The sequence below is a fragment of the Scyliorhinus torazame genome, chromosome 16 (genome assembly GCF_047496885.1).
Source record: "Scyliorhinus torazame isolate Kashiwa2021f chromosome 16, sScyTor2.1, whole genome shotgun sequence".
NCBI lineage: Eukaryota > Metazoa > Chordata > Chondrichthyes > Carcharhiniformes > Scyliorhinidae > Scyliorhinus > Scyliorhinus torazame.
Genome location: NC_092722.1, coordinates 151,049,815 through 151,076,008, shown reverse-complemented (window position 1 = coordinate 151,076,008; position 26,194 = coordinate 151,049,815). Strand labels below are relative to the sequence as shown.

Below are 26,194 nucleotides of genomic sequence, written 5' to 3'. Positions count from 1 at the left end.
ATATAGCCATGATCAGGAAGTGGGTGGTGGGGGAGGGGTCGGCATGGTGCATATGGAGGCGGCTTCTTGTAAGGGCACCAGTCTGGGGGCGTTGGTAACTGTGCCTCTGCCGCTTCCGCTGGCGCGGTACTCCACCAGCCCCGTGGTGGTGGTGGCCCTGAGAGTTTGGGGCCAGGGAGGCGGTATGTGGGAGCAGTGGGAGCATCGGTCTGGGCCCCAATTTGTGATAACCACCGGTTTGCCCCGGGAAGTATGGATGGGGTGGTGGAGAGCAGGGATTGAGAGGATGGGGGATGTGTTCATAGAGGGGAGTTTCCAGAGTATGAGGGCGCTGGAGGAAAGGTTTGGGCTGGCGAGGGGAAACAAATTCAGATATCTGCAGGTGCGGGACTTCCTTCGTAAACAGATGGCAACCTTCCCGCTTTTACCGCTGACGGGGATTCAGGATAGCGTAATTTCCAGAGGGTGAGTAGGGGCGGGGAGCATCTCGGACATCTATAAGGAGCTTATGGGGTCGGAGGAGACGCAGACCAAGAAGCTGAAGCATAAGTGGGAGGAGGAGCTGGGAGGTGAGATGGAGGATGGTTTATGGGCAGACGCGTTGAGTAGAGTCAATGCGTCCGCAACATGTGCCAGGCTCAACCTGATACAATTTAAGGTTGTTCACCGGGATCACATGACAGTGGCCCGGATGAGTAGATTCTTTGGGGTGGAGGACAGGTGCACAAAATGCGCGGCGGACCAGAGAACCATGTCCAAAGCTTCGGGGATTTTGGCAGGGGTTTGCGGACGCCATGTCCAAGGTTTTAAAAACTAGGGTGGCGCTGGGTCCAGAGGCGGCGATTTTTGCGGTGTCGGAAAAGGCGGGAATCCAGTATAAAGAGGCAGATGTTTTGGCCTTTGCTTCCCTGGTAGCCTGGAGACAGATACTATTGGCATGGAGGGACTCAAAGTCCCCAAAGTCGGTGACCTGGCTATCGGACATGGCTAGCTTTCTCTGTATGGAGAAAATTAAGTTCGCCTTGAGAGGGTCACTGTTAGGGTTCACCCGGAGGTGGCAACCGTTCGTTGACTTCCTTGCGAAAATTAATCGTCAGCAGACAGGGCGGGCGGGGGGGGGGCTAGTTTGGGTTAGAGTAAGGGAGTAATAAGGGTGGGACCTGTACGAAAGGTAAACGGTTTTTGCACGATGTTTATGGTTTCAAGTATATTGTCTATTTTGTTGTTGTTTTTATCCCAAAAATACCTCAATAAAATGTTTATTAAAAAAAAAGGAATATTTATTCATACCCACAGCTCAGCCGAAAACAACCATCATCTTAGGCACCGCTTGTTACCATGTCCCATATAGTTTATGAGCAAATGAGGGCCACACATGTTTGTTTTCTCCCTCCCTGGCCTATTCCAGCTATTGCAGAAGGATCAATGACCAGAACAAACAGCAACCTAGAAAATGGGAAACCGTAGTTATCTGTTTGCCACTGTAATGCTGAACTATTTGCTCTGCAATATTGAAAATGCAGATTCAATATTAATACGGGTACTACAATTTGTGGATGGTAGATTTAAATTGACTGGAAAGCTTTGTTGAATGATATGAAATGAATGAAATGAAAATCGCTTATTGTCACAAGTAGGCTTCAATGAAGTTACTGTGAAAAGCCCCTAGTCGCCACATTCCGGCGCCTGTTCGGGGAGGCTGTCACAGGAATTGAGCTGTGCTGCTGGCTGCTTTGGTCTGCTTTCAAAGCCAGCGATTTAGCCCTGTGCTAAACAGCCCCAGTCCCCAGATATTCAGTTCCACCTATGTTAATTAACTTAATGGGCACCAGTCATTGTGCACACATTTGCTGTAGGTATGGCTTCATATTTATTTACGTTAAAATTGGTCTGCCATTATTTGATCTCTCTGTTTAATTGGTGTGAACTTTTATGAACACTGTTCCCGTCCTTTTGGCCACACAGCTTAGTATTATCAGCAAAATCGATAATATAGACAAGATGTTCGCCTGCAAATTGTTTAAGAATGGTACAGACAGCAGGGGACATAAAACAGATCCCCCCACTCTGTCACCCTGCTCCACCTTCAGTTTTAATATTCAACACACAGAGAGATTTTACCAGTTATTATCAGCTTCTACTTCCTAGAACCCTGCTGTCAATTCAACTTCTTGTAATTAATACTCTTTGAAAGAGTTTTCCAATGTGTTTTCTATGTGGCCTATGGAGCTGTCACACTTTGATTTGTTATGTAGCTGTGATGCGTACAAGAGTTTGGAATGCAAATGCAAAACACGGGAGCAAAACATATATTTTATTTGTTCATGGAAAGTAGACATACTGGCTTGGCAGCATTTCTTATACATCACCCATGCCTTGACAGCATTAAGACTCATTCAGGTTGAGTGCGACTGGCGTCACTTGCGGGTCAAAACAGGTTCATTGCTCCTGAAGAACATTGGTGAACCAAATGTTGCTTATATGGCCATTGCCAGCCCGGGAATTGTCAAACTTGTTCAAAGTTGCAGCCTAACTTCACAAAAAAGTTAACTCACAAACTAGCCTACTGTCAGTACCATATCCACTGCACTAATACTCCGAGTGTGAATCTGTTAGTGATGTGAACATTAAACCTGAAGAGAAAGTTTCAGATTACATAATTAAAAAATTTTTTTTTAGAGTACCCAATTAATTTTTTCCAATTCAGGGGCAATTTAGCGTGGCCAATACACCTACCATGCACATCTTTGGGTTGTGGGGGCGAAACCCACGCAAACACAGGAGAATGTGCAAACTCCACACGGAAAATGATCCAGAGCTGGGATTGAACCTGGTACCTCGGCGCCGTGAGGCAACAGGGCTAACCCACTGCGCCACCGTGCTGCCGCAGATTATATAAATAACATATACATTTAATGGGCAGAATTTTCCCATTTATTTCAAAATGTCAGGCTCTGGCTTAAAACTGGCTTGACACTCTCCAGCTGCACAGCTGTGTTTTTAGTCCAGATTTTCAGGTACAGCCAACAACCACTGCGGAAATATTGCCCTGCCCCATCCTCACTGCCCACTCCCCCTTCCTCCTCCTCCCCCCCCCCCCCCCCCCCCCCCGCCTACCAACTTGAATGCAAATTTCCCCCTCAATGGCTGTGGCATTTTCCCCAACCCCTCCACTACACATAACGGGAAACACCACCCCAATGGGGTACCCCAGAGGGCCTGCCCCTGGCACTGCCCCTAGGCATGGGTTGGCCAACCTGTGCCAGTGGGCAGTGCAAGGATACTTCCCTGACATGTACCTCTACCTCTCCGGCGCTATACTTAACTTGGGCCTCCGCACTGATTCACGTCTTCAAATAGCTGTTGTCAACCTCACCGACCGATGAATATTCAGTGAGGGCGAATCATGTGGTGGTGTGGCTGGGTAATTGGATGGAAATGTATGCAAACTATTGAAATTAAGTTCTCGTCCTTTGTAGGTATGACATCACCGGTGAGGGGCGTGGAAAATCGGGAATCACATTCTTGCCGGTGAGAATCGTGGTTCCTGATTCTCGTCATACTTTGCGCTCATATCGCCGTTCTCGCCAACGGTGAACGTTATCTGAAACCGTTGGATGGAATTGAATGCCCCACCCGTGGCACGTTTGGTGATGGCAATTCTTTTAATCGGGTAAGAGGATGGCAAACCAGCTGATTCCTATCATCCCAGCAACTGCCACCATTAAGCTCATGGGAGAAGTCGTAGGTGGTCTTCCCACCTCTATGGCAATTGACTCCCTTCAATGCCCAGTTATTGTCCACTTAAAGAGCCATAACCCACCACTGCTGGTATTAATCCAGCTGCAAGTGGGAGACTTGCCATGCAGGGAGCCTGAAAAATCAATACTGGTGTATTTGTTTTTGGGCTTCCTGGGCTTGGGCGGGGGTGAAGGGGGGAGGGATGTGGAATTCAGTACTTGAACAAGGAATCTGCATTCAAAATGGGTGGGGAGGGGGCACTGAAAACCCGTTCCTTGACCTTGCTGCCCACTTGTTTATTCCCCAACTCTGCAACCCCAACCCCACAACCAACTTCTCCCATGATCACCTTTGCCTGTGTTCCATGGCAATCCTGGGCTTCTGGTGTAGAACCAGTTGCCGCCGTTGCCTCCTCAGTAGCGCTGCCAAACAATGAAGAGTTGCTGGCTTCCAATTAGCCAGCAGCTCTCTGCCCCATGGTCCCCTGATATTGGGAAATGCCCGTTGCTGCCCAGTTAAATATCTGACTGGCACTTATTGTGCTAGTCCTTCAGGAAAAGATGCAACACAGGGCTTTCGTCGGGTTCTTTAGCTGCAATCGCCCATTAAAAACCATCCTTACAGCCATCTAGCATTGCCCAAGCCATTTAAACTGATAAACGTACATGTTTGTTGCTGAGGCGCCATCTCAGATGACATGGTTCAATGGTATATTTTTCAAATTATTTTTGAAATATCTTTTGTGCTCTGCATCTCTAAATCTGCAGAATTTATCTGTTCAATCTCGGGGTATCCAGGTAAGCCATTTCTGTGCTATTATCCCAGATAAATTGCGGAAAGGCGAATAGAAAAGCTCCAAAATTATTGACATCTGGATCCCAAAGTATCACTTCATCATTAAATGTGTTGCAAACTTACATAAATCTGGTGCAAAAAAAAAGATTGCTTTATTACAATAATTATGCTGCATAAGAACATGCACACATTTAAAAGAGGAAATGCTTGGTGTGGATGAGGTATATTGTAGCACTTGATCATATAAAACATTCTGACGTTTACTGCAATGGATGAAATAGACAGTTGAAATTTATGAGTCTCTAAAATACAATTTCAAAGAAATGGGTGATGTTTTTACAACTGGTATTAATCCAAGGCTTCTCATTTCCACGCCAAAGTGTCTTCCCAACAATGAGTCATGATACAGAGTTCCATTATTTATCATAATCCTAATAGGCCCACAGGCCTCGCTTTCATAAAGGGAAATGGTTTTATCTCTGTTGAAGCTGGGTGCAGGACAGCAGTAAATGTCTGGTTAAAAAGGCTCATTGCTATTAAAGCCTGAGATAAATGACTAAAACCTTAATCTGTTGTAGCTGAATTGTTAACAGCTGCTCAGTGTTAGAGACTCATTAAATGCCGTTTTCTTGATGGCTAGGTTCAGGATAGCACAGGTAACCAGTTGCTTATTTGACATATGGCAATGCAGAGAATCATATTTGATTCATTTGAAACCCAAAGTTGCCTTAATTAATTGGCATCACCATCCTCAGAAAAATCAGGCATGGTTTTCACTTTTGTTTGCTGGCGCCAGATGCTGGAACTGTGCGTTGGTGATATCAAACTAAACCTGGACCTGGCTGTATTGTTCTTTGCTCTGGCCAAGGGTGGTTTCATAACCAGTACAGGCTTGGAGCGCCGAAGGGCCTGTTCCTGTGCTGTATTGTTCTTTGTTCAACTGTGATGCTCTTCATAATGTTAAGAGATGCTGATGATTACTGCCTAACCTCATATGAAGAATGGCCTCTTGGGAAGGGTTGCTAACCCCTGGGGAATCATGGGCGGGATTCTCCCCTACCCAGCGGGGCGGGGGTCCGGCGTGATGGAGTGGCAGGAACCACTCTGGCGTTGGGCCGTCCCAAAGGTGCGGACGTCTCCGCACCTTTAGGGGCCAAGCCCTCACCTTGAGGGGCTAGGCCCGTGCTGGAGTGGTTTCCGTTCCACTGGCTGGCGTGGAAGGCCTTTGGCCAGACAGACAGGGCCGAAAGGACTTCGCCGGCCTGCGTAAGTCGACGCATGCGCGGGAGCGTCAGCGGCTGCTGACGTCATCCCCGCGCATGCGCAGGAGAGGGAGTCTCTTCCGCCTCCGCCATGGTGAAAACCATGACGAAGGCGGAAGACAAAGAGTGCCCCCACAGCACAGGCCCGCCCGCGGATCGGTGGGCCCCGATCGCGGGCCAGGCCACCGTGCGGGCACTCCCCGGGGCCAGATCGCCCCACGACACCCACCCCCCGGGATCCCGGAGCCCGCCCGCGCCGCCTGCTCCCGCCGGTAAGGTAGGTGGTTTAATCCACGCCGGCGGGAGGGGATTGACAGCGGCAGGACTTCGGCCCATCACGGGCCGGAGAATCGCCGGGCGTGGGCCCGCCGACCGGCGGGGAGCGATTCCCGCCCCCGCCGAATCTCTGGTGGTGGAGAATTCGGGACACGGCGGGGGCGGGATTCACGCCAGCCCCCGGCGATTCTCCGACCCGGCGGGGGGTCGGAGAATCCCGCCCCTTATCCCCACAAGAAACAGCCTTTCGCAACGGGAGGGGAATTCTTTTGGAAGGAACTTGCTTCAAGAATACTCGTTTTTGCTGCATGAAATTTGAAAAGCTCTACAAACAGTTGCAACTGCCAATGTGCTAATGTAAACTTGGTGAAATTTCAGCAGAAATCCCATTTGCACAAGTAAAATAATCTTATGCCGATTTCTGCAAAAATGACAGCAGCAGAGCAGACGAAGCTGAGGAGATTCCCAGCAAAGAATGTTCTTTAAGCATCCGATAATAATAATCTTTATTAGTGTCACAAGGAGGCTTACATTAACACTGCAAACCCCCTGGTCGCCACATCCAGCGCCTGTCCGTGTACACTGAGGGAGAATTCAGAATGTCCAATTTACGTAACAGCACGTCTTTCGGGAGTTGTGGGAGGAAACCAGAGCACCCAGAGGAAACCCACTCAGACACGGGGAGAATTGCAGATGAACTTAGAGCTTGGATTAGTACTTGGAACTATGATGTTGTTGCCATTACAGAGAGCTGGTTGAGGGAAGGACAGGATTGGCAGCTAAACATTTCAGAATTTAGATGTTTCAGGCAGGATAGAGGGGGATGTAAAAGGGCTGGAGGAGTTGCGCTACTGATTAGGGAGAATATCACAGCTGTACTGCGGGAGGACACCTCAGAGGGCAGTGAGGCTATATGGGTAGAGATCAGGAATAAGAAGGGTGCAGCCACAATGTTGGGGGTTTACTACAGGCCACCCAACAGCCAGTGGGAGATAGAGGAGCAGATAGGTAGGCAGATTTTGGAAAGGAGTAAAAGCAACAGGGTTGTTGTGATGGGAGACTTTAACTTCCCCAATATTGACTGGGACTCATTTAGTGCTAGGGGCTTGGACGAGGCAGAGTTTGTAAGGAGCATCCAGGACGGCTTCTTAAAACAATATGTAGATAGTCAAACGAGGGAAGGGACTGTACTAGACCTGGTATTGGGGAATGAGCCCGGCCAGGTGGTAGAAGTTTCAGTAGGGAAGCATTTCGGGAACAGTGACCACAATTCAGTAAGTTTTAAAGTGCTGGTGGACAAGGATAAGAGTGGTCCGAGGGTGAATGTGCTAAATTGAGGGAAGGCTAATTATAACAATATTAGGCGGGAACTGAAGAACATAGATTGGGGCCGGATGTTTGAGGGTAAATCAACATCTGACATGTGGGAGGCTTTCAAATGTCAGTTGATAGGAATTCAGGACCGGCAGGTTCCCGTGAGGAAGGACAAATATGGCAAATTTCGTGATCCTTGGATAACGAGAGATATTGTAGGCCTCGTCAAAAAAAAAAGGAGGCATTTGTCTGGGCTAGAAGACTGGGAACAGACAAAGCCTGTGTGGAAAATAAGGAAAGTAGGAAGGAACTTAAGGAGTCAGGAGGGCTAAAAGGGGTCATGAAAAGTCATTGGCAAATAGGGTTAAGGAAAATCCCAAGGCTTTTTACACGTACATAAAAAGCAAGAGGGTAGCCAGGAAAAGGGTTGGCCCACTGAAGGACAATGAAGGGAATGTATGTGTGGAGCCAGAGGAAATGGGTGAGGTACTAAATGAATACTTTGCATCAGTATTCACCAAAGAGAAGGAATTGGTGGATGTTGAGTCTGGAGAAGGGTGTGTAGATAGCCTGGGTCACATTGAGATCCAAAAAGACGAGGTGTTGGGAAAAATATTAAGGTAGATAAGTCCCCAGGGCCTGATGGGATCTACCCCAGAATACTGAAAGAGGTAAAAGAGGAAATTGCTGAGGCCTTGACAGAAATGTCTGGATCCTCACTGTCTTCAGGTGATGTCCCGGAGGACTGGAGAATAGCCAATGTTGTTCCTTTGTTTAAGAAGGGTAGCATGGATAATCCAGGGAACTACAGGCCGGTGAGCCTTACGTCAGTGGTAGGGAAATTACTGGAGAGAATTCTTCGAGACAGGAACTACTACCATTTGGAAGCAAGTTGTCGTATTAGCGAGAGGCAGTACGGTTTTGTGAAGGGGAGGTCGTGTCTCACTAACTTGCTTGAGTTTTTCGAGGAGGTCACAAAGATGATTGATGCAGGTAGGGCAGTGGATGTTGTCTGTCTGGACTTCAGTAAGGCCTTTGACAAGGTCCCTCATGGCAGACTGGTACAAAAGGTGAAGTCACATGGGATCAGAGGTGAACTGGCAAGATGGATACAGAACTGGCTAGGTCATAGAAGGCAGAGAGTAGCAATGGAAGGGTGCTTTTCTGATTGGAGGGCTGTGACTAGTGGTGTTCCGCAGGGATCAGTGCTGGGACCTTTGCTGTTTGTAATATATAAAAATGATTTGGGGGAAAATGTAACTGGTCTGATTAGTAAGTTTGCGGACGACACAAAGGTTGGTGGAATTGCGGATAGTGATGAGGACTGTCAAAGGATACAGCAGGATTTAGATTGTTTGGAGACTTGGGCGGCGAGATGGCAGATGGAGCTTAATCCAGACAAATGTGAGGTAATGCATTTTGGAAGGTCTAATGCAGGTAGGGAATATACAGTGAATGGTAGAACCCTCAAATGTATTGACATTGAGAGAGATCTTGGTGTACAGGTCCACAGGTCACTGAAATGGGCAACACAGGTGGAGAAGGTAGTCAAGGAGGCATACGGCATGCTTGCCTTCATTGGCCGGGGCACTGAGTATAAAAATTGTCACGTCATGTTGCAGCTGTATAGAACTTTAGTTAGGCCACACTTGGAGTATAGTGTTCAATTCTGGTCGCCACACTACCAGAAGGATGTGGATGCTTTAGAGAGGGTGCAAAAGAGATTTACCAGGATGTTGCCTGGTATGGAGGGCATTAACTATGAGGAGAGGTTGAATAAACTTGGTTTGTTCTCACTGGACCGAAGGAGGTTGAGGGGTGACCTGATAGAGGTCTACAAAATTATGAGGGGCATAGACTGAGTGGATAATCAGAGACTTTTTCCCAGGGTAGAGGGGTCAATTTCTAGGGGGCATAGGTTTAAGGTGCGAGGGGCAAGGTTTAAAGGAGATATACGAGGTACGTTTTTTACACAGAGGGTAGTGGGTGCCTGGAACTCGCTGCCGGAGGAGGTGGTGAAGCAGCGACAATAGTGACGTTTAAGGGGCATCTTGACAAATACATGAATAGGATGGGAATAGAGGGATCCGGACCACAGAAGTGTAAAAGATTTTAGTTTCGATGGGCAGTATGGTTGGCGCAGGCTTGGAGGGCCGAAGAGCCTGTTCCTGTGCTGTACTTTTCTTTGTAAGTTGTTCTTTGTATTCCACACAGACAGTGACCCAAGCCGGGAATCAAACCTGGGAACCTGGACCTGTGAAGCAACAGCGCTACCATTTACTTAATAAACCTGGTTCGCAGTTACATTTATATGGTCCAACAGGTTTCATATAGAATTGAAATAAGGTGCAAACAAAAGACTGAGGAGCGCAACAAGTTTCAGGGCTGAATAAAAGAAAATAAATAAAGATGAAACTAATTTGAGGAAATGTTATACATCAACATGACAGAACAGTAAAAGGAAGAATCGGATACAAATGAAAACTTTTGTGATTAAATTTTTTAAAACAGCTAATTCCATCTGTCAACAAGCATTCAAGAATCCAGCACTAAGGTGCAAAACTCCTAACTGGGTCACTGGAGTTTGAAATCCCGAGGTGTTGAAAAGAGTGAGGTTAGGAACAAAGAAAGGTGATTCAACTCATTCCAGTTGATTTCTTTTTCTCTAAATTCTTGCTGCAGACAGACTAATCTGGACCAGCGCATATCCTTCTTTCCTTATCAGCAACCTTCTTTTTATTTGCTTGTTTAAGCTTCCACAGATTGTGCAGTTGTGTTTAGTAGCGTATATTCCACAAGCTTACAAATCTACGTGAGAAAAGATGTTGGGGGCGATTCTCCGATATGGAGCCCAAGTGTTCGAGCCGTCATGAACGCCGTCACGTTTCACGACAGCGCGAACTGGGCCCTGGTACGACCGATTCTGGCCCCCACAGGGGCCAACACAGTGCTTGAGCAGTTGACGCCGCTCCAGCCTCCTTTCGCAGCGCCAAATGGGCGCCGCGCCAGCCCGCACATGCGCAGTTGGGCTGCGCTAACCTGCGCATGCGCGGGAGACTTCTTTAGCGCACCGGCCCCGACTCAACATGGAGTCAATGTTCAGGGGCTGGCGCGCCAGAAAGTAGGCCCGGGGAAGGGAGAGGCCGGCCCGCCGATTGGTGGGCCCCGATTGCGGGCCAGACCCCCATCGGAGGCCCCCCTGGTGAAGGAGCCCGCCTCCCCCCCACAGGCCGCCCCCCGCGACCGTTCCCGCAGAGTTCCCGCCGGCAGCGATCAGGGGTGAACGGCGCCAGCGGGACTCTGTCGTATCGGCGCGGCCGCTCGGCCCATCCGGGCTGGAGAATCGGCAGCCCCGCCGATTCCAGTGGCCCGCGGCCGGCACCGTGCCAGCGCAAATGGCGCCGATTCTCCGCACCTCGGAGAATCGCGCACCGGCATCGGGGTGTCGTGGCGCGGTTGCGCCGATTCTCCGGCTCGGCGCGGGGCTCGGAGAATCGCCCCGTTTAAGTCATTGCTACTTATGGTTTCCTAAGCTTGTAATTATGGCCATAACTCTTCACTCTCCTGTCGTGAACAAGGGGCCAGCTGGAGGCAGAAGGAAAACAACCTTGAGGGCTATTCTTTTGTTTTATGTTTAAGTACAGAGAAATGTGCATCTGTAGAGATTTTGTCTGACGCTCACTATCTATCCTGAGCAGGCCATAGGGAAGCATCAGGCAAAAGAGGATGAACATCAAAACTTGTTCATTGCTACGCATTAACTCAAGGATTTCATAAGAAAACTACTGTATTGGGGCGCTGTGACATAAGGAAATCTGCTAAAATGCTGGTTTTATTACTATAGAAGCTTACTGGAACGTATGGGCATGACGGAGCAATCAGTTAGCATTGGTTTGATGATCAGGAAAGTATGATAAAAACAAATGAAAATAGATAGTGATGGAAATATTCAGCAACACCATCCCCTCTAGTTTATTTTTAATGCGCAGGTGATTTATTTAAGTGCACAATTCCTTTAAATATCTTGGGCTGGATTCTCCTCCCCGCCGCATTTCTCTTTCACCCCGCTGGCGGGATGCTCCATTACGCCAGCTGGTCAATGAGGTTACCCATTGTGGGGCAGCCCCACGCCAGCGGGAAACCCCCGGGCTGCTGGCAAAACGGAGAATCCCACTGGCGGAGAATCCAACACCATTGTGTGTCAGCGCACATGTGGTAACTTAAGAGGCTAGCTTTGTGCTTGGCCTATGCGGGAACATTCATATTGCTGTGTGGTATGGGGTTGTGCAGCTCAAATGGAACACTGTTCAACAGGTCAGACAATATCTGTGAGGAGCCAAACAGAGGAAATGTTAACATTGTGCTGCTCGCCGAAGATTCTGCCTGAGTATTTCCAGCATTTTATGTTTTTATTCTCGATTTACACTGGCCACAGTATTTTGCTTTAGATTTATATAAATAAGCACTATAGGAACAGTGGGCTGAATCATATGAGGCACTAGATCTGTGTCCCCCCACTATAAAATCAGGGGAGCGACACGCTAACAGGAACACCGACTACTTCACAACCATTTAATGGCCAATTGGTCAGAGATAGTTTGGAGGTGCAATTTCTGCTCCCTGTATCAGGACGTGCTACCTCAGAGAGATGCTACCCAATCAGAAGGTCAGAAACTTTCTGGCATTTCGAGCATGCAACACTGGCTTATTTATTTATGGTTGGGGTGTCCCCAGGGTGCGAAGCTGACAGGCTTCCGCTGAGAATGGGGGTAGAATTTGAGAGGCCATTGGGGGAAGTGCAACCTGGGGGCAGGTGCAAAACCTTGGGGGGGGCCCTCTGATGAGCAAAGGGGACGTTAAGGAGGCACCCTCTCACCCACCCATGTGGGTCTCTCCTGCCCCCAGTAAAATCCTGGCGGCAGTGGGGTGAGGTCCTTAATTGGGCATTAATTGCCCACAAGGGCCTCAAGTGTCCCACTGGTAGACAGGCCACCCAATGCCACCCCTTCAGATGGTGTAATTACTGTAGGGGCCAGGCAGGCAGGAAGACTGTGGGCATGATGCCACCGGATTGAACATGCCGCACCTTTAACCCATTGTTGGGGAGCATTAAATCCAACCCAGTGTTTTTCACTATACTCCACTGTAGGGCTTTATTGCTAACTTTGAAGGTGCCAAACTCCCTCCCCTAGTCGACCCTCAAACCCAAGAAGGGCTCCACCATTACAGATCCACAGAATACAGACTCTCACTCCAACAAATAGGGCGAGGATTAACCGACCCCACCCAAGCGCACGCCACAACACATTTCTCCCGACTCCAACAACTCCAGGGACACCAACCACAAAGAAGAATCGCAAGGAACCCAGTCCTCTCTAGGATCCATGATCTGTCCAGGCTTTCGTAGGAGAAAAACACAGATTCTCAAAGTAACAACAAAAAATAAATAAAAAAGCCGATACAGATAGCTCCAGCTGGGGGCATTCTTCAATCTAAGTGAGGACCTTTCTAACCCTATCACCCACCACCACACCAGCCATCCACCCACCACCTGGCTATGGCTCTACTCACCGCCTCTATAAACAAGGTGAGGGGTGTAAAATGCACTCTTTGTAAATGTTAAGGATTGCAGTACACAAAAAAATAGAAAAACTATGCACAAATCACATGTTAACTATTGACTCAGTATGACTTTTGACAAAACAAGATAACTAGCGACCACTGCCTCTGTGCTCATCTATCATACACCTTTGTCAGGGAAAAAGACAATTACGTGGAATCAACAACATAATCACCAACAAGTAAGGTTAAGGATTATTGATGAACTGCAGGGTCATGGCACTTGGAAAGGTCAAAACCAGGACAGGATCATCGAGCAGCATTCAGGATCCTTCCGAAGTTCCATCTAACAAAGCGCATTCACCTTCGCCACATTGCCGTCCCGATGCCCAGGCCCCAGCAGGTGGAGGCGACTCGACGGATCCAGCCGCCTCCAACTCCTCCCGATGAGCATCGAGAACAAGACCACATAAAGACAATAATCGGGCCACCAGCCGACCCCAGGTCTCGAAGACCGGATACAAATGTGCCCTGTCAAACTTGAAATGCCGAGCCTTAAAATCGAGGTTTAAAAAGCATGCCAGCCAACTCTCAAAATGGGTCGGGGATTTGCCCCCCCTACTCTTCGCAAGACACCGGGTGCACGAACACTCCTTGCCCAGCCCCTACTCCCCGAGCCGGTCAGGACAAACAACATAACATACAAGAGGACTTTCAAGGACCGACAGCGAGCCCTCACCAGGTAGATTGCACTCAGAAATCGATTCTCTTCTCCACTTCCACTACTCTCTCAAGGATCTTTCGCAGCTCATCAAAGTAAGCACCAAAAACCAGCACCACAGAGCCAAGACCATCGTCCAGAACACCACTGGAATTGATGCCGACAGCACCACTGAGGTCTAGACCCGCTCAACAGCAAACCCGCCACTGTGAGCTGGGCCCCACCCCATCCACCTCCGGTCACCTCAATCAAAGGAGGATTTTTTGATTGAACTCGGCTCCTAATTGCTAAAATCTAGTTAGGATCTTCCAGGGGCATAGTACAAGACATATATCCTGAAAGTAAGCCTTATGGGATAATTAGGGGCAAAACAGTGGCACAGTGGTTAGCACTTTTGTCTCACAGCGCCGGGACCCGGTTTAATTCCGACCTCGGGTGACTGTCTGTGTGGAGTTTGATGCTCCGGTTTCCTCCCACAGTCCAAAGATGTGCAGGTTAGGTGGATTGGCCGTGATAAATTGTGGAGTTACGGGGCTAGGGTGGGGGATTGGGCCGAAGTGGGGTGCTCTTTCGGAGGGTCGGTGCGAACTTGATGGGCTGAATGGTCTCCTTCTGCACTGTAGGGATTCTATGTGCATTAGGATAAAATAAAGGATTAACAGACAAGTATTGCCTGAGCTCGTGAAAACGCAGCCTCTCCTGCACTTACATCGTGTGACCCCGAGAGTAGAATTTTAAAATTGAGCTTATTTGGGAGCCAATTGTAAATCAGCGAACTGTAAGAGTCCTCCTTCCTATTTATTTCCTTTGTCCCCATTTTATTTTATTTTACCATTTTTGATCCGTGGACCCATAATCAGAATGTGCCTTTAAGCAGAGGACTCACGTTGAAGCAGCCTGCTAGTCAGGGCATTTTGTTCCAGGTTTTGTATTTTGAGAGGAGAAACCAGATGCTTTAACGCCACGTGGATCTTCGGAATCAGTTTTGGAGGAAATTGGTTCAATTGGTTGGTTGGCAACCTGTGGGTTGGCCAGGGGCAGTGTTCTGACAACAGTCAGTGATTGGTTCCTGCGTCATACTTTCTGAGAGAGCCTGGCAGAAGTGATTAGATCTTGGAAGGAGAAGGAACAGTCTCTCTCTCTCTTGCTGAAGTATAGAATGGCTTTATTGTCCTAAAACCAGTGTGTGTCTGGAACATCTTTGCTGTGAACTTGAAATGAGCCTGAATCTACAGAGAAAGTAGACAACCTTGCCAGAGTAAAAACATCTCAAGTCAAGAAGAGGAAGTACCGAAACAAAAGCTAAACTTCAGAAAGACACTAACCAGAAGTAATTTCTGTGCAAAAATCCTTTATCCTTTTATTTTTAATTAATATTTTCTTCACCTCACAATCATCCTTTCCTCTCTGTGTTGTTTGTCTGTGTGTGTGTGTCGAGAGTGGGGTAGTTAGAAAGGGAGTGGGGTGGGAGTATTAGATAGTCAGTTACATTTTTTGTCAGTTTAATTATAATACTGTACATAACAAAAGGTTACAAACCTGTTGACTGGAGTTAATTGGATTCAGCCAAGGTCCTCAGATACTTTAACATAACACCTAATTTACCTTGTGTTGTGACTCCGGTTCAGGTAGGGCTGGAATTGACCACACTCTAGCCAGGGTGTCTGACAGAACACAGGAATGATTGGTGAACCTGGATTGGTGCGTTTTCAGACATACTGCAGAGTTATAGATGGCTTCAGGTTTACAGAGGAAAGTACCTGGGCACCTAACTACAAATGCAACGGAATAGTCAAGGTTAGACGCAAGAAAGGCACGGATGAGGATCTGAGCAGCAATCAAGCTGAGGCAGGGGTGGTGACGTTACTGAGGTGGAAATACGCAACCGCAGAGATGATGCAGGTATGCGGTCGGAAACTCAGACATGACACCAAGTTTGCAAACAGTCTGTTTCAGCCTCAGGTAGTTGCCAGGGACAGCGTCAGTGGGCAAGGGAGTTTGTGCTAGGGGCCAAAATAATGGAGCACTTTAATATACCTAATCTACTTGGTTTTGATTTTTGATAGTTTAGCAGCCAACGAACAGCAAACATAATAGATGTTTTCCTCGAAAATGAAAGTCTTGAAATATTTATGAAATATTTGACATGTAATATTAATCTGCTCTAATTTAAATGCACCTCACTGCAATATTGAATTTGGCAATAATGAATGACAAGGTCAACATTATTGGTAGAATACTGCGGGCAGAAAGTAATTCAAGTACATGATTAATTGTAGACAGAGCAGGGTCAGTTAAATAAACTTTCCATTCAGTCAAGTGGCACTTCCTTGGTCACCAGGAGATTGCTTAGCAACAGCGTTAACTGTAGGCTTTGTTGGTACATTGGGGATTGAACCGACTGCTCCAGTCTGTTTTGGGCATTCCACTGACATGCTGCAGTTGTAACTGTATCCAGTAAGGCTGATTCTTTCTTTACTTAAACATTTTTTATTTATTTTGATTAGCTAACATTAAGGTCAAGCTACAAGACACTGGCTTGTCAACTGTTTTTTCTTCTAGAGTGCAAATATTTTACTCAGCTCCCCCAAGTGTTTGTTTTCACAACTCACTCTCATCATTCAAATGAAAAGAAAGTGAATTGTTGTGAATCTGAGTTTAAAGCAATGATGAACAGAAATTTAAAAAATAAGAAAATATTGCACTGAAGTGCAGCGACACAAATGATAGTAACAGTATTAGCAAAAATGTATCCTTCAGTAACAAGAGATCCACATTGATAGACAGGAAAAGCAAAATCATTCAATCTCTGTGAATGCAAAGTCTTATAACAATAATAGGTACTGTTATCTTAAACTTTAAAATCTATAAATTCAGCCGACAAAGCTGCCAAACGACAGGAAGGGAGCACGCAATGTCTTCAGCTGGAAGTGCGCCCCCTGCAATTTTAGAGAATAAGGCCTGACACGTATTTGACACGCTGTCACCCCTGCAGCAAGATTGGTTAGCCTGGCTGCACTCAGGAAGGCCAGACTTTGGGGTTTTCTGCTAGCAACAAAATACATTTTTTGAGGAGCTGGAGTGTACCTACAGATTCCATGTTTAAAGAATGCAGGTTGACATCACTCCTACTCCCTGATCAATACAGAACCATTCCACAAACCTCCCCCCTTGCCCATCACTGCCAACCTCACCCACTCCCACCAGCAGGTTCAGTTCACCCAATCCACTCTGCCTTCCAAAGTCCCTGAATATCTACCATTGTCCCTGTTTCTTTGTTCCCCCCAATTTTGTTTCCAATCTTCAACCCCCAACCCCCTCCCCCCTCCCCACACACACTTACACACCGCCTCCAACTCTGCCCTCCCTCCCCCCAGCCCAGCCTGTTTCCCTCCAAGCTCCATTCACCTGAGAATCGTCGTGGCTCTATCAGTAGCTTTCAGATAAGATTTTCATTGACCATTCATTGGCTGGCTATTCGCGCTAGTTTGTTCAAAATGAGGCTCAAGTTCCATAATCGGGGCAGCAATCAACATCCTTCGGGTTACCATTGATCAGAAACTGAACTGGACTAGCCATATTAATACTGTGGCTCCAGAGCAGGTCAAAGGCTAGGAATCCTACAGCGAGAACTCACCTCCTGACCTCCCAAAGCCTGTCCAGCATCGACATGGCACAAGACAGGCGTGCAAGGGAGTACTCTCCATTGCCTGGATGAGTGCAGCTCCAACAACACTCAAGAAGCTCCACATCATCTACAAGATGCACTGCAGTAATTCACCAAGGTTCCTTAGACAGCACTTTCCAAACCCACGACCACTAACATCTAGAAGGACAAGAGCAGCAGATACCTGGGAACCCCACCACCTGGAGGTTCCCCTACAAGTCACTCACCACCCTGACTTGGAAATATATTACCATTACTTTACTGTCGCTGGGGCAACATCCTGGAACTCCCTCCCTAACAGCAAAGTGGGAGTACCTACACCTCAAGGGCTGGAGAAGTTCAAGAAGGCATCTCACCACCACTTTCCCAAGGGAAACTAGGGGTGGGTAATAAAAGCAACACCCACATCCTGTAAATAAATTTTAAAAAAATAGCTATACCATTCAGATATAGAGATGCTCCGCCACACACGTCCAATAATGACTTTTTACCCAATACATCTCAAAGAATATGAATTAATTGTAGCAATACATAAACAACCAGTATTTTACCATATGCAAGGTTGTCTTTTAATGGTATTGTAGAATGAGGAAATCCATTACCTTGCTCCCCTCCTTCCTGAAGAAAAGCACTATTAGTTGTTTTTCATATCATGAATTCTGCTTCAACTGTACAGTGTGCTAATAAACTGGTCAAATATAGCTTTATCACAGTATAGTTCCCTTTTCTTTTGGTCGTTTTTTGACAAGCCAAGCTAAAGAATCATTATATATGCTGTCTACAACATAATCGGTAGTGCTAACAGAAAGCATAGAATAAAAACATTTTTTTCAGTGTACTATGGAACTAAGCAGAATTCAACAGCATTTGACTCTTGCTGGACTTCAGTTGCTGATCCTCAATAACATTTACTTTAAAATATTATTCGAATCCCTATCCCAATTAAAATCCATGAAATCTACATCTATCTGAATCCAGATGACATCACAGAGAATGTTCCATACAGATACATGAGCTGGCTCAATTTAAACCCAACCTAATCAGCAATGATGGAACAGTCACATTTACGCATGGATTAATGAGTTTGGTCTCCGACAGCCCAATGTTCACTGCTTTTTTTTGTTGTTTGTTGCAGCAATTGAAATACTGGTTACACATCAGCATTGATGAACTCATCATCACCGTTCAGTGTCCTTACAAGCTACTGAAATGACCTACGGCAAACCAATATTTCGTAAAATGTAGCATCAGGGTCCATTTCTCTCTCTTCACATTACTGCGATCATAATGCATCCATGGGATAAAAATTGGGAAAAGTTCCAGAACAGCAGCTGCCTGAGTTGCAAAATTAATCGCAGTGTGCAATTTTTCATAACAACTTACAGAAACGTCCATCTTGGGCGCATATGTTACCAACACCAAAATATGTCTCTTTTTATTGCAGTTACATAATACAAAAAAGGGTGATTTTGTTCGGCACACTTGAGGGCTGTCTAATCCTCATGAGCCAGATTTAAAAGCCAAAACCGTAATCTTCAACTTTAGAATTGAGCATGATGCCCACAACTCAATCATTGCTGGAGCATTCATGGCAAAAATCTTTAACTGAAATCTTGAGGTTCAGATTTATTTAAGACAAGAAAGAGCAAACTCAAAGTACCATTTCTGCCAAGGTGGAAATATTTGATTGATGATAAATAATACTGTGACATGTTTTACTCATAAAAGCAGCAGGGTCATCAAGATGCACTAACTTGTCAACGTATTCATCAGCAGGCAAAGATAAAAAGCAACGCTGCAAATAAGTTTGAACTTTTATCTATGATCTAAAAGAATATTCAATATTACTTAGCATATTTAGCAGAATCTTAGAATGTGTTGATTAACGTTTATTTCAGTTGAAAGTAATTTAAATTTATATAGGAGCATTAGAGTTGCAATATGTTTACCAGAAGCTACACATCATTAAGCAGAACACAGTTATTGCCCTAGGCGTTACATATGCCATCAATTTGTAGCACAGACTACATAAGAACTACTCACTCATTTCTTTCAAGTTCAATGATCAACTGTTTGCCTTCAGCTTCAATTAGGAAGTTAGCCCGTTTAGGGTGACCCTGTGGTACAAAATACAAAAATCACAAAACAGTATTTAAAATATATTGGTAGTCCAAACTCACATTTGAATGTGTCTGAGATTGTTTGAAGTGCGGTAGCATTTAGTAAATTCATCGGATTCCTCTGTGGTTTTTATCCAGCTATTTGCTGGGCTATAATGAGCTCTGGTATTATATGCATTACAGTCAGAGCAGCCTAGCTGTTATCGTGTATACAGCATGCGTGTAGAAAAGTCCAGTTCATGAATGTTGGAAATGTTGGTGGAATTTAATGCCCTCCAACAAGGTGAGTTTGAAGGCAGGGGGCATTTAATTGGGTGGGAGGGAGAATGCTCTTAAGTGGCAATAATTGTACACTTCAGCACCTCAAGCCCACCTCTGCCAGTATTCAAACAAACCCTCATGATCAGGCAATCAGTACCTCATTGAGGGACCAGGCATTAGGAAAAGTGAAGGGGGGGGGGGGCCCGCTAAGAGCCAACATCCTGCCCTTGCTCCCAACCCACCATCTCCACCTCACCCATGACCCCCCCAACCCACCCTCACTCACATGTGACCTGGAGACTCTCACTGATCCTGGGCCACTGGTGGGTGCATTTCTGGCAGTCACTGCCTGCAATAACGAACTGCCAGTCTCTTATTGCCTGGCAGATCTCAGAAGGCAGGATTTCTCTGGGTCCTTGGTCAAATGCCTGACTGACACTTAATATGCAGATCTTCCAACGTGACAACAATCGAAAATCCAAGCACTAAGTCATGCGCCTATATGTATCCTCCTTTTGAACAGATCAGGTCTCGTCAAAATGCACAGCACTCAGTCCTATTGCAATACAAAGACTGAATTGCTACATCTTGAATTCCCTTATGCCTTTTAGTAGGAATGAAAATTTTGGGGTCAATTTTACCAGGACGGTTGGGGGGGCATTCTGGTGGCAACCCGAATAATCTGACTGACCAGCAGCCCTAGCAGTCTCAGCAGCGCCAGAACTCTGCAGTGGGTGCTGATGGGACTACAAGTATGCCTTGGGATGATCACAGCCATGGCATCCAGACCCAGCTAAGTCCTGGGTTTTGGATGGGTAAGAATTGGGTATCCTTGGGAGGGAGGTGAGCTGGGTGGGAGAGCAGGTTTCTTTGGCCAGACGGGAAGTGACAAAGTGGGAGGGCGGGGGAGGGGGGAGGAAGAGACACTTCTTGGGTGGGTTCCCCCAATGCCCACTCCCAAAGTACGTATCCTCCCACCGTTCCACCTTTTTACCAGTCTGGATTTTTAAAAAAGGGCCTACCCACTCCTGCCAGCCTGCACAAACCGACTGCATTAGCACTGCTGCCTCACAGCGCTGAGGACCCAGGTTCGATCCCAACCCCAGGTCACTGTCCGTGTGGAGTTTGCACATTCTCCCCGTGTCTGCGTGGGTCTCACCCCCACAACCCAAAGATGTGCAGGGTAGGTGGAATGGCCATGTTAAATTGTCCCTCAATTGAAAAGAAAAAAAGTTGGATCCTCTAAATTTATATAAAAAACAATCTCAATTGCCTGTAAATTATGTTTTTAAAAATGGCAGGTGGACTGCCAACTTTGGCAACCACCCACCTACCGTTTTATATGGAATGATTGGGGGGTGGGGGCAGTAGGCAGGAAGGTGACTGGCTAGCCATCCATCATATTCAACATGTTCCCCTAATGAAAATGTGCCTGGCAGGAGGGCCTAAAATCCAACCCCTTGTTCCATTCTTTGATTCATGATTTGCGTAATTTGAAATAGTTATCACCTTTCACCTTTTTCAGGGAGATTTTCCAGGGTCTTCACTCAAGATGCATTTGCTTGCCTGGGTCAAGCCAATATCGAAAATGGTGGGTGGTGCCTGAAGGTAAATGGGCTTTGTAATAGGCATGCACTCTGACTCACCTAATGTTCTGATATTTGGTACACCAACATTGCTTAGTTTGTCTGCAGATCCAGGAAACTCTACCCCTTTAACTGAAATATCTGGTGCACAAATTTGAACTTAAGTCTTCACTCTCTCTTACAACCTTAGCTAACACAGAAAACTAAAACAGATGATTTATAGTTGTAAAGCTGTCTCAAGAGTAAACCCCACAGTGATGAAGAAATCTCCTTATAGTTTGGCTGAACTCCTGGCATCTGTGGGTAATATAATCTGCGTGTTCTGAAGCTAATATTGCCAAAAGATGGAATTCAGGCATGCTCAAAGCAGAGAGAGGTGTTTCCTTCAAAAGCATTTGAGTGTTAGATTTCGCTTTCTTCCTAGTAGCTGTGATGTCTTTGCTATTGTCCCACTGCCAAAAAAATCATTGTATCTGTTACACATTAGCTGTGAGAAAAGCGTGAAGCCGTTTAATTTTGTATCTGCATTTTGTGAAATTTTTCCCAAGTTTATTTAAAAGGCAAATCCATCCTAAAAAAAGGCAATTCTTCATATTTCTACCTATACAATGAAAATTCCTACCATCTTGGTTTAAGAGGACTTTAGTAAAGTCATACTGGCCAAAAATACACAAGCCACTTAAATATCCTGTATCAGAAAAAGGACATTGAAGGAAATGAACCTGGAAATTACTATTCACAATGCTAGCACACAAACCCTTAACACATGGCATTCTTCTAGCTGCTAATTTAACATTTTATTTTTTTATTTGTAAATTTAGAGTACTCAATTTTTTTTCCCAATTAAGGAGCAATTTAGCATGGTCAATCTACCTACCCTGCACATGTGGGGGTGAGGCCCATGCAGACACAGGGAGAATGTGCAAACTCCACACGGACAGTGACCCAGGGCCAGGATCAAACCTGGGTCCTTGGTGCCATGAGGCAGCAGAGCTAACTATTGTGCTACTGTGCTGCCCTAATATAACATTTTTAATGATGGGATTAATACCTATTAGGACATGGATAGAACAAACATGTCTGGCCATTGCACTGTTTCTGAACAGTATCAACTATTAACTAATTAATTTTCAAGCTATCCTGTCTTTCTGAGATTCGCATAGTGTGTTTATCAGAAGTCACTGTCATCAGAAACACTTCACATTAATTAATGAGCCATCTTGTGTCAGTGAGGAAGTTGCTTTAAAATGGAAAATTCTGCCTATTTCAGTATTTCTAGTCTTTCTCCACTTTATGGTTCCCACTTCCCTTTTCTATGACATGGGAATCATTAACTTTATTAGTAAAAGGAGCTCATGGGCTTCAGGGGAGTCATAAATCCAATTTATGGCAGTGCTCCATCTTGCTGAAATGAGCATCTTCCATTAAGCTTCTAACTAAGTTTTTCCAAACTAGCTGCATTAACCACACGATTCAGTTGTTTCCCAGTTGAAATGGGGATCTTGGTGGTTCTATTTCGATCACTTTTAAGCGGAGACCCAGATGTCCAGTGACAAACTTGGGCCTCATGAGCTGAACAGTTGTAAAATTGCCCTGTGCATATCAGATACTGGAAGCATTTTGGACTAGGTAGTCAGAATTCCTAGGAGCAGAAAAATGTACATAAACATGTTTACGCAACGTAATTAGGCTAGTGTTGTAGCTTTCTGATCGCGTACTAACTGAATGCAAGTTGTTGTTGTTTATTGTTAACAGATTATACTTGCAGCGGCTGTCGATAGTGTTTGTTCTCCATGATGAGAAACACAGCTGGAAAATCATGTCTAGGATTAAAACTGTTTCACCCCATGGGATTTCCCAACTGCCCCAAATTAAACAGAGCAGCTTTTTTCCCATATCCCAAGGAAGAGTTATCATGACTTTCTTGGATTTTGAACATATGACTTCTGAAATTTCAATAGCAACTGTCAAATACAAGATTAAGTATGAATGATCTCTTTTTCAAGTTAGTAACTGGCAAAACATCTAATATTAAATTGAACAGGGACAGCACAAAAGTTGTGCCTTTACCTAAATGTCTTTGCATTTTTTTCACGCTTTGTCTCACAGTGCTTTACAGCCATTGAAGTAAAGTCTAGTCACTGCTGCAAGATAGGAAACATAGTGGCCAATTTGCACTCAGCAATCTCCCACCAACAGCAATGTGGTGATTTCCAGATAATCTGTTTGCTTTAATGTTGATTGAGGGATAACATTGGCCAGGACATTTGGTTAATTCTTCTTTGAAATGCAGCAAGGGATATTTTATATCCACTCGAGCTGGGACCTTGCTTTAACATCTTATCCAAAATAGTGCACCTCAGACAGTGCAGCACTACGACAGTGCAGCACTCCCTCAGTGCTAACTTTTAATTTTTGTAATCAAGCCCCGGAGTGGGACTTGAACCCAGGACTTTGTGGCAGAGTAGGCAAAACTGCTATCAACTGAGCTAAGATTGACATTCAAACTGGAGGAAGACCTCAACATTTGAAGTCCTCTATTTCCAGTGAAGATCTGAACATTGATATCCTTCCCAATGCAAGCACCAAGGGATTAAAGGAAGGTAAAGTACAAATACCTTCTTCCAACTCGTGGCTAACGCCATCCTGCTCTTTGTATGTCTTGCATGTTAACACATTCAATGACAAGAAGGTCTACTCAGGGCTTCACAGTAGCACAGTGGGTAGCACTGTTGCTTCACAGCTCCAGGGTCCCAGGTTCGATTCCCGGCTTGGGTCACTGTCTGTGTGGAGTCTGCCCGTTCTCCCTGTGTCTGCAGGGTTTCCCTCGGGGACTCTCCCACAAGTCCCGAAAGACGTGCTATTAGGTAATTTGGACATTCTGAATTCTCCCTCTGTGTACCCGAACAGGTGCCGGAATATGGCGACTAGGGGCTTTTCACAGTGTTAATGGAAGCCTACTTGTGACAATAAAGATGATTATTTTCGCAAAAGGGAACAATGTCCTCTAGCGAGCACGTTTAGCCACGTGTTTCCCAGCATTTGCAGTGCCAAGAAATACATGGTCATTCAATGCGACTCGTGTTGAATAAAGGGCCTGAACGGGGAACGTGCGGTTGAGGCCACACATAACCCTGTTTTGTACAGTGGGGAGCTCTGCTTGCCAAATTTCCCCATTGTAGCGGAAGATCGGGATTCCATTTTTAAAAGGCCCCCAAAACAATCCATGACCTCCCCCCAAAACCCAAATGCAATATGGCAGGGGTTCCCCAAGTGGCACCAGCAGTGCCAAGGCACTACCCTGCCCAAAGAGCTTGCAGCTGGGGGCCTCTGATCCCCTTGGAGACCCCCACAAGTGCCGTTGCATCTGGTCCTTGTTTGTGGGGATCAATTCCAAATGGTGCTCGCCGAGGTCTCTGAGGCAAAGGGCTTGAATCCCAAAGCCTCAGGTACCTCGGGAACCTGCACATTCGAGTGAGGCTAGCTGCCTCACTCCAATATGCAGTTTTGCCAAAAAGTTATCCCGCCCACATTGCAATGACTCATGAGATCGTGTTGAATCTCGTCAGGCGTTGCAAGCCGGGTAGGTCCCAGAAGCAGGATCTCACGGCTTTCAATGGCCATGCTGCGCTGAGGAGAGCTGCTTTTCCAGCGCAGCGTGGCCGTAGGATTGCGCCCTTAGAAATTTTTGGGTTGAATCACGCCCAATGTTATGTGACAGATTGACAATACTGAGGTGCGGCATAATGTTGCACTTCAGCTGATAACTAACCCTCAACAATCAGCTGCTGCTCCGGTTTGAAAGTGTGTAATTGCCACCTTCCTTGTACCAGTAAACTGAACAGAAGTACCGTAAAGAATAAGTGAGCCTCAAGGTGCAAGTTATCTTGGGCTGGAATCTCCGGTCCCCCGGCCAAGGGTTTCTCGGCAGTGTGCTGTTCGCTGGTGATGGGATTCTATCTTCCCGCCGCTTGTCAATGAGATTTCCCATTGTTATCACCCCACACTGCTGGAAAACGTGAATCACAAGGACTGGAGAAATCTGCCCATTGTCTGAATGAAAACAAAAAAAAAACAAAGGCTTATCTGTTTAAGCCACTCTGTCGATCTTCCACGATTGGTTCCAGACGTTAAAGTGTGTTGAAAAGCATTAATGCCACAGTCAAAAATCTACTGGAAGGCCTATGAAAATGAAAACCAAGGGACAAACAACAGTATTTATAATTGAAAGGTAGAGAATACAACAGATGAAACAACTGTCAAATAGCAAACCTGGAGAGATGCCATTTAAAAATGAGCACAATATAAATTAAATCCGTAAAGACCAAAACAACGCCTTGAAACACCAGGGGTGCGATTCTCCGACCCCCACCGGGTCGGAGAATCGCCGGGGGCTGGCGTGAATCCCGCCCCCGCCGTGTCCCGAATTCTCCGCCACCAGAGATTCTGTGGGGGCGGGAATCGCGCCGGTCGGCGGGCCCACCCCCGGCGATTCTCCGGTCTGCGATGGGCCGAAGTCCCGCCGCTGTCAACCCTCTCCAGCCGGCGTGGATTAAACCATCTTGTGAACGGCAGGACAAGGAGGCGCGGGTGGGCACTGGGGTCCTGGGGGGGTCATGGGGCGATCTGGCCCCGGGGGGTTCCCCCACGGTGGCCTGGCCCGCGATCAGGGCCCGCCGATTGGCAGGTGGGCCTGTGCCGTGGGGGCACTCTTTATCTTCCGCCTTCGCCATGGTCTTCACTATGGCGGAGGCGGAAGAGACCCCCTCCCCTGCGCATGCACAGGGATGACGTCAGCAGCCGCTGACGCTCCCGCGCATGCGTCGCCCGGCGAAGTCCTTTCGGCACCGGCTGGCGTGGCGCCAAAGGCCTTTCCCGCCAGCCGGCGGAGC

The 26,194-nt window shown here is 46.5% G+C and overlaps 1 protein-coding gene across 3 annotated transcripts in view; it reads right to left on the bottom strand.

The window, feature by feature from the left end:
* The window catches only part of LOC140393136 (disintegrin and metalloproteinase domain-containing protein 12-like), a 597,415-nt gene that overhangs the window by 485,660 nt on the left and 85,561 nt on the right, over nucleotides 1-26,194 (bottom strand). For all 3 annotated transcript variants that reach the window (XM_072479211.1, XM_072479210.1, XM_072479212.1), the window contains one exon: nucleotides 19,379-19,452. In XM_072479211.1, the coding sequence (XP_072335312.1) occupies nucleotides 19,379-19,452 (74 nt within the window). The remainder of the gene's footprint in view (nucleotides 1-19,378; nucleotides 19,453-26,194) is intronic.